The sequence below is a fragment of the Silene latifolia genome, chromosome X (genome assembly GCF_048544455.1).
Source record: "Silene latifolia isolate original U9 population chromosome X, ASM4854445v1, whole genome shotgun sequence".
NCBI classification, from domain to species: domain Eukaryota; kingdom Viridiplantae; phylum Streptophyta; class Magnoliopsida; order Caryophyllales; family Caryophyllaceae; genus Silene; species Silene latifolia.
In genome coordinates, this window is record NC_133537.1 from 209,490,686 (window position 1) to 209,502,241 (window position 11,556).

General features: G+C 37.9%; 1 protein-coding gene across 1 annotated transcript; it reads left to right on the plus strand.

Annotated features, from left to right (window-relative positions):
* The first annotated feature begins 8,539 nt into the window (after window positions 1-8,539).
* Window positions 8,540-9,808, plus strand: LOC141619152 (uncharacterized). The gene is made up of 3 exons (XM_074436171.1): window positions 8,540-8,906; window positions 9,051-9,382; window positions 9,473-9,808. The coding sequence occupies exons 1-3, from the start codon at window positions 8,540-8,542 to the stop codon at window positions 9,806-9,808; spliced, it is 1,035 nt and encodes a 344-aa protein (XP_074292272.1).
* The last annotated feature ends 1,748 nt before the right edge of the window (window positions 9,809-11,556 follow it).

Consider the following 11,556-nt stretch of genomic DNA (forward strand, 5'->3'; position numbering starts at 1 on the left):
GGTAGGTTTGTGTTGACTTGCTCCTCAAACTCCCCATACCCATAGTCATACTCAAAAGATCCACCACATACTCCATATGTCAAGTCTTGCATCATCATGGTCAAGATAAAGATACAACTACAAACATGGGAACTAAACAAAAACGGTAAGAACTATCCTTGAGGAACAAGTTCCTCAAGGTGAAAGCAAGAATCAAAATAGACAAACAAGTAAGAACTTAATCACATAGCACCATCCCCGGCAACGGCGCCATTTTGATGGGGACGATGTCGTCACTCATCCAATCAAACACATTTATAATACTCAACAAACAACTAGTTAGCGGTAAGTCGAGGTCGATCCATGGGACGGTGTGCTTTGGGTTCTAAGTCTATCTATCTCAATTTATGCTAGTGTCACAATTTGTTTGGGTTTGTAGTTGTGTTCTAGACTAATGCAAGTAATAAGGTAAAACAAGCAATGAAATAAAGGATGTAAACAATTGATAAAAAGTGCTAGGATATCATGGGGTCATAGGGGATTCATGGTGTTGATCATACAAACATGTTTACAAAGTTGCAAGCAATTAGTGTTGTGGAGGAACCGAGTTAGGTTATATCTTACGGTTCATAGGAAGAGTTGGGTCCCGGAGCCGAATCAATTAGATTGTACAACACCTACAAGTCGACTTACTTTCCTCCTATTCAACTTCTATGCATGGTCTAACAAGACTCGAGTTGGGTTATATCTTACGAGTCAAGTTGAGTAGATAAGAGATGGTAAAAATGCAAGGATTCATAGGCTTAGCATTTCATCAAACATAACATGTGCATAAAGTTGACATCACAACAAGCAAGCAATTTAATCATGAAAACATATTAGATTAAGCATGAATCAATCCCATGTTGGTTTCCCTTAATTACCCACTAATCCTAGCTAAAGAAACTACTCACTCATTATCATGGGAAACATGTCATTAATGGTGTCAATCATCACAACAAGTATAAACATGATAATGGAATGAGGAAATAAACAATAGAGAGTAAAGAGTAAAGGGTTTATACCAAACTTGAGATGATCCAAATAATAAAGCAAAGAATAATAGAAGAAACTTGATTGATTGATGGAAGGTTGTCAATCACCCAATAATAACCCAATAATCTTCAATTACCCAAAAGTAACAAACTTGAATAATAAACTTGAACAATAATTAAGGAGATATTAATGTGAGATTTGTGGAAAGATTAAAGAGTAATCTATTCTAATCTACTCCTAATCTAATCTAAGAGAAGGATTTTCTAGCTAAGAGAGCTTGTGTTGAAGGATTATTACAAATGGGGTATTTATAGTGGAAATTAGGTGGATGCATTAGGGTTAACTAAGGGCTAAACTAGTAATTACACTTTTGAGATTTGAGCAGGGAGAAGCCGGTATTTTTCGGAGGAAGGGAGTCTTTCACGGAGCTTGAAGAACACGAAAATGTGCTGGGCTGGAATCCGGGCGTATTGGAGTCGGGACGGACGGATTTGGGCGGTGGAATACGAGCGGATTCGAGGGAATCCGGGCGTATTGTGGCGAGGCAATCCGAGCGTATTCAAAGCAAGACGCTCGGATTGTGTAGTTAAGAGACGGGCGGATTGGAGACAATCCGCTCGGATTGTTCTTCAGCAGTGATTCTTCTTCTTTTCTCCCCTTTTTCTCATTCCCATTTTATTCTTGCGGGATTGCTCTTTAGTTCCTTGCTTCCTCTTCATACTAGTCCATCTAGTATCGTCAAGTAGCTTCCAAATATGCACGAAAGACGGGAATTTCCGCCTTATTATCTTCTTTTCTACAAAACATATTAAATGCGATAGAAAAGCAAATAGGAAGGTTTTGACGGATAAAATGGCCATAGAATGTTATAATAGTATGCAAAATAGGCTCAATTAGGGGACTAAATGTGCGCAAATAATGTTCACATCACAACGCCACACCTCTCACTAATACTTCATGGCTCCGATCCTTCATGGATCGTTGTAAACTTGAAAAGAATGGGTCAAATTTCTCCGATTGGGATGCCCAACTCAAATTAGCCGCCCAAGGTGACGACAAGCTTCGTTACCTCACCGAGGCCTCTCCACCCGAACCTAATGCTAGGTCGAGTGCGGCTACTTTGGAAGCATATGAGGCTTACCACAAGGAGTCCGCCGCAATGAAAAATGTCTTGATCTTTGCGATGGAAGCGGATCTCCAAAGGAGAGCCTTTAAAATGGGCATCGCTAATGAAATCTATTCCAAGCTTGTGACAATGTTTTCACAAACTCCGAGGATCGTCCAATATGAGGCGGCCGCGGCATTCTTTGATCTCGACTTTAAAGAGGGCCAAAAGGTTAGCCCTCACGTGCTCAAATTGATGGAGCTAGTCGAGACTTTGAAGATTCAAAATGTTGAAATCCCCAAAGAACTCATTGTAGATAGGATTCTACACTCCTTATCCAAAGTCAAGGCATATGTTCAATTCCGGGTGAATTTTAACATGCAAGACAAGGACGTGTCTCTTGAAGAGTTGCACAAGTTACTTGTGTAAGCCGACAGAGACATGGAGCTAAATGTTAACCCACCTAAGGATGTGCTTAACATAAGCACCAAGAGCAAGGGGAAGTTGAAAAAGAATGGGAAGAAAGGTAAGAAGCAAGCTCCCACTTTCACCAAGGCTAAGACTTTTGAAGCTAGAACTTCCAAGACCAAGAAGGGTCCTCTTGACAAATGCCATTATTTTAATGGTGTTGAACATTGGAAGAGGAATTGTTCCAAGTATCTTGGTGATATCAAAGCTAGAAAGATCACTCCAGTAGGTAAATGACTATCATTTATTTTATGTTTCTAATTCAACTATGGTATTGTGATACAAAGTTGTGATAATGTATCCCCTTTTTATTGAAAATAGGGCCTCCACCAAGCAAGGACAAGGGAAAGGAAAAGCAAGCTTGAGAAACCACCAAGAAGCTAGGAGTAGTTTCCATGAAGCTTGGCTTTTTATTGTCTTATTTTAATTCATGTTTCGGATTTTTAGAACTTTTTGATTTCCGTGTCCGACATTGAAATGCTTGGTTTGCAACCCAAGTCACCCGTTTTATCGTATTTTTCTTTGTTCTAAAAATTCGTCTATATATGCTTGCACATAAAAACATATGATCATCCACTTAAAGTGATCTAATAGACAACTATAATGATGGGATTCATTATATGTCCATAAGCTTAAGGCTTGTGTATGATCAATTATAAAAGGTGATGATTGAGTTGATGAACTCTCTTAAAGGAATGTCAATCACCAAGTACATTTATCAAATCTAAAACTATTAGTCAACCTATGAGATAGTCCTCCTTATACTTCAAAAATCATTATTTGTATCTCATAAGCTATCTTTGAATCTCTAGTGTATTTATTCTAAAGATAGAGTGGGAGAAAAATGAAGACACAAAGAACACAAAGCAAATTTGTGTACTTGAGTAAATGAGATCTACACAAGAAAGAATGATTTGTATACCTATATAGATAGTGTACACGAATAGATGAGATCTATGGTTTCGAATAGATGAAATCTACATGACATAAGAAACCAAGTGAAGTAATCAAAAGAATATGTTCCCAAGATTACTACACGAGGAGACCAAAAGAAAGTTTTGGAAGAAAATGACTAATGAAAAGACTTATCAAGAGATTTCGCTAGTTTATGAACAACATTTGACCAAGAGTTTCAATATTGATAATTACTTAAGAGCCTAAATGAAACAAAGTTGCATCCTCGAAAATAAATGAGATTTATAAATGAGATTTATGACTAAAAGTTGTAATGAATGATATGCCGATATCCACAAGAGCTAGGTTAAGTGTTAACCACTCTAGTGTCATTACTTAACCTAATTATGAAAATGAAATGGTTAAACCTCCTTCCGAAAAGTGTATTTTGATAAGGACGTGTATTAGATGTAATTCACATTTAAATAATGACATTGCTACGCAACATTATAAAATAAATGAGTTAGAGATTAAAATCTCTTTCCATAAGTTTAAGATTGAAACCTTTTCAAAATAGGTATTTTGAAAGGATATGCTGGGAACATATATGGTTTTATCTTAATAACTTGGCAAAGCAAAATATATTTCAATTCTTGAAATATCTCAATTGAGTAGTCAATTGCGAAACATGTGGAATTAAGTGGGAGTTGGAAATTATCATGTGAAGACATGGAATTTAGTGGGAGCAATCATCTTGTAAAATTGATAACTCATTGCTCATTGAGAATGACGAGCTAATACTATCTTTCACTAAGAAGTATTTGAGTTTTCAATTCTGGATGAAAATGGACTATGATGAATCCAATCACATCATGAGATGTTGGATAAGTATTGAGATATACACATCGAATCAACGAGAAACATAGGTTATTCATGTCAATGAAAATGGAATTGCCATTAGCAGTCATGGTCGTTCATTGAACCTAAGACTGGTTGATCACATGATTATTAGTTACTAATGTTTCCGCCATTTGAATAATCATTCACATGTCCAATAATGAATCATATGCATAAGAGCATGATGAATCATTGGCAAGCCATAAAAGAATCGTCATGAATTCTCGAGGAGAACTTATGAGCGATTCCAGTGATGGACAGAGCCAAGAAGTTGCACGTTTTTGAAGTTCGATCACTCGTAAAGATTTATGAAAATCCCAAGCTATTCAAGCTAAGAGGAGAAATAAGAAGCTTTGAAAATACTTAGTTGAAGTAAGAAGTTACTCAAAACTGATATTTTCTAATATGCTGGGACTTATGAGAAGTGCTAGGCTAATCATCTTCACAATTGTTGCAAGACTCTACAAAACATATACCTAGTGCATTGTGAGTGGGTAGAACACTTGACTAGTGCAAGTTAAATTATCCACCGCAAAATTAGTTGGTTATGTGATAAACAACCAGAAAGGTCTTTCAAGATAAAGAACCGAAACCGAGGTTGGGAACCTATATGTGTACTTGGTAAGGTTCATGCTATGAGAGATAACATGAATATAAGGGAAAATGCGATAAAAGAAGTTTGAACACATGGACACATGGCATGTTAAACTTCTATTGCAATCGACTAGTGTTTATACACTTACGATATGCATCACAAGGTTGTAATATTGTATTGACTACCCGAATGTGATGTCGACATTTGTCGTTTGAGTTATTATTAACTCACCTTATACTTTGTTACATCCAAACGGGTTGTAGAGACAATTGGACCCCGTTATAGTGAACACGGATTAGCATTGTATTCGCCCATAGTTGCTTACATGAGGTGACGTCTCGAAGTAACTAGAATGTGATGCGATTGATGGCAAGTTCAAGTGCCATGGAGTCATGTGTGATGACTAGTCGATCACATAGGCAGACTGTTGGAAACAACTTGTCGGGACTTATGACCGCTTATAGAGTTCTGGCAAATTTATATAGCGTGGTCGTGGCGAGAGCTACTATAGTATTCTAATGAGTCGATTCTTTTGACTAAAGACTGTTCGCCTAAGATGGCACAGTTTCAGATTAACTTTGATTTGTGTTACTACGACCTTCGTAAATGGTGTCAAATGGGCATATTTTGGGTTATGATGGTTGTGGCTAGTCGAAGGGAATAAGTGCGATAGGAATTGTCCACCCCTAGTCAGGGTTATAAAAATATCTCAGGGCCACTCGAGGAGTAATGAACTGGAAATGCGTGGCCACGCTCGGAAGGTATCCATGGTGGATGATTCCGGTCAATCAGTTGTTCTCCAGATCGAGGAAACCACTCTCGATATGATCACTTGCAAGTACGACCTGAAAGACACCTTGCATTGAGTGGGAGATAGTAATAGGACAAGGGAATTGGTGACGCACACTTGTCGAGGACAAGTGGGAGATTGTTGGAATATGTGTCCTCCGACAATAATGTGATCACAACTGTCGATCATGATGATCACATGTTGAAGTCTCATTTTAAAAATACAATTGGGAAGTAATATTTTACTGTCAACTGGTCCACACATATCGGTAATGATTGGCTGACTAGAGTTTGACATTACTGTCGTGCGACGGTGGTGATCAGTTGATCCCCTTAGGTGATACCTAAAGGGTAACACTCTTAATTGATTATTTAATTGATCGTATGAAGATACGGGTTAATTAAATTACTTTAAATTGACGGACGATTTTGGAAGTAATATTTACGTATCTCATTATAATCTTATTAAATAAGATACGGTCTAAGTAATCGAATTGTTTTATTACTTAGATGAAATTATTGTTTACGGAAACAATTGAAACAGAATGAATTGATTATTATAAATACAAGATGTTGTAATTTATGATTGGTAAAGTGTTTTGGTATAAGTAATTTGAATTGCTAAGTCGATTTTGTACATGACGTATTTTATTAATACGTTGATTTTTAATATGTTAAAAATACATGACAATTTTACATGTCTTATAACATGTGACAAATGGACAAAGATAAAATGGAATCCATTTTATCGTATTTGGACCGAAATAGTGGGGGTGATTTAGGATAAATATTGTGTTGATTAATTAAGTGGAAAACATAATCATTTTACCTAAACCTAGCCATACATACCTACTTGCTCTTGTGAAGAACACCTTGCTCATGCATTGGCCATCACCACCCCTCCCCCTACCCGGTTTTATCATAGAGAAAACCATGGGTTTTTCTCTATAATTTACCTTATACACTACCTAAAAGATTAGTGTATTATTCATTCATTCTAACATCAAAAATATAGATTTTAGAGAGATAAAATTACTTCTTATTCTCCCTTCTCTTAACCGAAATTAAGAGACCAAAATAAATATTTTTGGGTCAATTTTATTTAAATTAATATTGTTCTAGTATTAATAATATTAATTTTGTTAAGTGGTTACCTTGGGTATTATTCCTTGGGTGGGATTCTGTACTTGAATCCTTTGTTCATCCATTTTAGGAAGCTCAAGAACAAGTGAGTAGGAGAACTCACTTGTGCCCAATAATCCGAAATTTCCAATGTAAGAATGATGATTTCTTCTTTATATTTACTTATGTTTGCATGCATAAGATCTAATTAATTTTATGACTAAATTAATTTTGAAACATATATGAATATGTTGTAACAATGAGATATAGATTTCTAACAAGGCATTCGTTAAAGCCATGCCTGAGAAGACATCTCACCAAGCCACATGATAAAGCATAACCTGAAGGCGTCAGGCGACATCAAAAGCTCTTCAAAGTAGTTCCTATATATTTGCACAGAAGACTCATTCAACAATGTTCACAACGGTTTTGATACGGTCAACTTAGCAGAAATAGAGGCAGCCATTTGTTTAGTCATCAAACCATTCCCGTGTAAATAGGGCACGAGGCCTATTTACCAGGAAACCCTAAACCAACCTCCAAGGACTATTGCAAGGCTACTATAAATAGCAAAGAAGAAGAAAAGAAGAGGATCACTTGCTTACTTACTCATTCTCTTGTGCTTTTATTCTAAAACTTGTAATTAATACATCACTTAGCATTATTATTAAGCAGCCACACTTTATACTTCGCCTGACACACATATCCCCTATCAGGTTACCTAAAATCATAGTAATAATCCCTCCTGGCTTGTTGCCCTTGGTTTTTTCCCTTATTCTCAGGGTTTTTCCATGTATAAATCCTTGTGTCCCACTTTCTTATTTGTTCTTTATTCATTTTGTCATACTGGCCAGGTTACTTGTTTTGAGTTAGATTACCCTGCAATCATACCCCTGGCAGGACATTATCCTAGTTAGAAATCTTGCTAAAATAATTGGCGCCCACCGTGGGGCATCTAGCTCAAAAATAATCAAAACCTAAATCCAAACAACACAAAAACTCTCCCAATAAATGACTGGAGATAACATTGAACAACAACTGGCTACTGCCAAGCAACAACTGTTGGAAATGGCCCAGGCTGAGGCTGAAGTCATGAAACTAAAGGAAATGGAATCTAGTTTGAAGCAAAGGCTGGGAGACAAAGCTTCAGGCTCAAAATTGAAGGTTCAGCCTGGAACCCCATTCACTTCAATCATCAGGAACGTTGATTTTTCCAACTTTGGTACTCCAACTCCATCAAAATCCAAAGTAGGAGAAGATGACACAGACTCGGAAGCTACTCCAAATGAAGAGGCTGTTCAAGATCAGACTAACACAACTATAATGATGACCATGCTCCAGGAAATCCAGAAACTCCATGAGAAATTTGAGAAGATCCCTGGGGTACCTGCAACCATTGAGGAAGCCAACCCTGAAAGTTATGTTGACTCACCCTTCGTGGATGAAATAGCAAAGATAGATCTACCTAAGAAGTTTGTGGTGCCATCAATGAGAATATATGATGGAACTACACACCCTCAAAACCATGTATACTACAACAAACAAAGAATGTTGGCAGCCTCCAGCTGCAATAAGTATGCATGTGCAATGGCTTTGGGACAACCCTGACTGGACCTTCCCTCCAGTGGTATATCAATCTGCCAAATGGAAGCATCATGTCCTTTGCATATTTGATAAACTCGTTCAACCATCAATTTGCCAGCAGCAGAGAACTCGAAAAGATATCCAGTGACCTATACAGAATTAAGCAAAAGCCTGGCGAGATAATCAGAGCATTCCTGACCAGATTCAACAAAGAAAAAGTATCAATCCCCATATGTGGTTTTGGAACAGCCGTGGAAGCTTTCAGACAAGGGTTACCATTGGACAGTGACTTCTATGATGAGGTAACTATGAAACCTTGCCTGACTTTTGAAGACGTCCAGGCAAAGGCTATCGGCTACATCAGATTGGAGGAAGACAAAAACTTCAAAGCTGAAGCCACTGACAGTGCTTCAGGATATGAAAGATCCAACAGGAAAAGTTTCAATCGCAGAGGAAGCAGTTCCAGGCCATCCCCTTATACCAGGCCTGACAGATCAGAAGTCAACTATGCTCATGAGCAACGAGGTAACTCCTATACTTATTCCCCTATTCAGGAATATAACTTATCTGTTAATACTGTAGGATTGATCAAAAGGCTTGACAACATGGGAGACATTGTCAAGTGGCCTAAGAAGACAGATAATCGTAACTCAAGGAAAGACACAATAAGATGGTGTGAGTTTCACATGGACATAGGACATACAACAGAGGAATACCCGGGACTACGCATGCAAGTGGCTTACCTGTTAAAGAAAGGCTACTTGAAAGATCTGATGCCATTAAAGAACAGGGAAGACAATAGAACAAGAAAGGGCCAGGAAAGACCACAACGTGACCTGCCTCCAGCACCACCCATCTATGAAGTCAAGTTAATCAATGGAGGATCTGAAATCTGCAGCCTGACTAGCTCAGCTGCAAAGAAAATAGCCAGGGAGTCAAAAATGAAATGTCCTTTTAAACCTAGAAATTTACCTCAGATTACTTTTGATGATACTGACATACAGGAAATCTCTAATATCCATCAAGATGGCCTAGTCATCACCATGCAAATTGGAATTGCTCATGTCCTGAGAATTTTAGTAGATGGTGGCAGCTCAGTCAATCTAATTATGCTCGATGTCTTGAAAACCATGAAGATTGACGAGAATCAGATCATAAAGAAATCAAATGTCCTGGTAGGATTCAGTGGTGAAACCAAGAACACTCTGGGAGAAATCTACCTGCCAACTTACGTTGAAGGAGTCTCATCATATGAAAGATTTGGAGTCCTGGATTACCTTTCATCCTACAATGCCATCCTAGGCAGGCCTTGGATCCAAAATGTTAGAGCTATTCCTTAAACCTATCACCAATGCGTCAAAATACCAACAGAGTGGGGAATGGCAACCATTAAAGGTGAACAAAAGTGTGCCCACGAATGTTACACTAAATCCTTAAAACCTTCCAAGGCAGGTAAGTCTCTCGCCTAGCAATTACAGTACCCTGTTAGGAGTACTTATTTGACAGAAACCCAAATGGAAACAGATCAGGTACTTTTAGACCCCGAGTATCCTGACGGGCATGTACTAATAGTAGCTGATGTCCCTGACAATATCAGACCAGGACTACTAAGTTTTCTTAAGAATAAGTCTTTATGTTTTGCCTGGTCTCACTTTGATATGACTGGTATAGATGCTAATATTATTACCCATAAACTTAATATTGACACTTCATTTAAGCATGTACAGCAGAAAAGGAGAAAGATTGCCCCTGAACGCAACTCTATCATTAATGAAGAGGTGGACAAACTCCTAGACATGGGCAAGATCAGAGAAGTAATGTTGAATGGCTAGCCAATATGATTGTGGTACAAAAGAAGAATGGCAAGTGGAGAGTTTTTGTAGACTACACAGACCTTAATAAAGCCTGCCCAAAGGATCCATTCCCACTCCCTCACGTTGATGCAATAGTAGATGCTACATCATGGCATGAGCTACTAACGTTTATGGATGCTTCAAGTAGATTCAACCAGATCAAGATGCACCCAACTGACCAAGAAAACATCGCATTTGTTAGGCCCAGTTTAGCCTGGTCTGACCATAACCTGGCCTGACTTAACAAGGCTGATTGATTGAGACGAGGACCGGACAAATCTAGTCATTATTTAGTTTGTTGAGAGATATTATAACAAGCGAGACCACTAAATCCTGGAAGAAGAGCCGATGGACGGTATGGAATAGCTTGGCGAGTATTGAAGCGGCTGGATTAAGAAGATAAACAAGAAATATAATTGTATAAGTCAAATAACCGTGCCCTATTCTCAAGGAAGACCAAGTCCAAACTTAAAACTATATAATCTATGAATGTGAACGGAAAGAAGAGGAAAGGCTATAAATTGGTTGAGATTGGAACGGGTCAAGCGAGTAAATAGGAAGCATGCCCTATTAATCCGGCAACAGCTCCTATAATGGAGAAAGACGTTGAAGAAAAAGGCAACGGTAGCATTTGTAGAACTATAAATAGCAGAATCTAACAATTGTAAAGGCATTCAATCTTAGTCAATTTTATTTACACTTTATCTCTTTTATTTTTGAATATCCGGATATACATACACTATTGTACTCAGCTTATCAAGATAATAAAAACGTTATTTCTTATACTTAAATCTTCCTTTGTTATTTACTCGTATTATTCCAGTCATATAGAACTAGATACCCCGATTACTATATAATCAAGCGGATCCTTCCAGAAAATCCTGCTAAAACAATTGGCGCCCACCGTGGGGCATCTAGTTCTACAATCAATAAAATTCTCCTTATCATCTTTCATTTAATATTCACACACAAAAATGGTGGAACTCACCGCAGAACAACAATTAGCGGCCGCCTGGCCAAGATCAAAGAATTGGAAACAATCCAAGAGAAGGCACTCGAGTGAATCAAATCAATAGGTCAAGGAATCGAGTCTAGCCTGAAAAAGAAATTGGAAAATCAGGCTTCGGGTTCCAGGACCAGATTTGAACCAGGAACCCCATTCTCATCCATTATCAAAAATATAGACTTCTCTAATTTTGGAACCCCGAGAAGGATACATTATCCGGCACTCACCT

Bases quoted from the DNA above. Each gene is read 5' to 3' on its own strand.
- LOC141619152 (XM_074436171.1), top strand. From the start codon at position 8,540: ATGTCCTTTGCATATTTGATAAACTCGTTCAACCATCAATTTGCCAGC. The intron at 8,907-9,050 runs GTTTCAATCGCA...TTAATACTGTAG, and splicing joins TGAAAGATCCAACAGGAAAA to GATTGATCAAAAGGCTTGAC. The intron at 9,383-9,472 runs GCAAAGAAAATA...ACTGACATACAG, and splicing joins GCAGCCTGACTAGCTCAGCT to GAAATCTCTAATATCCATCA.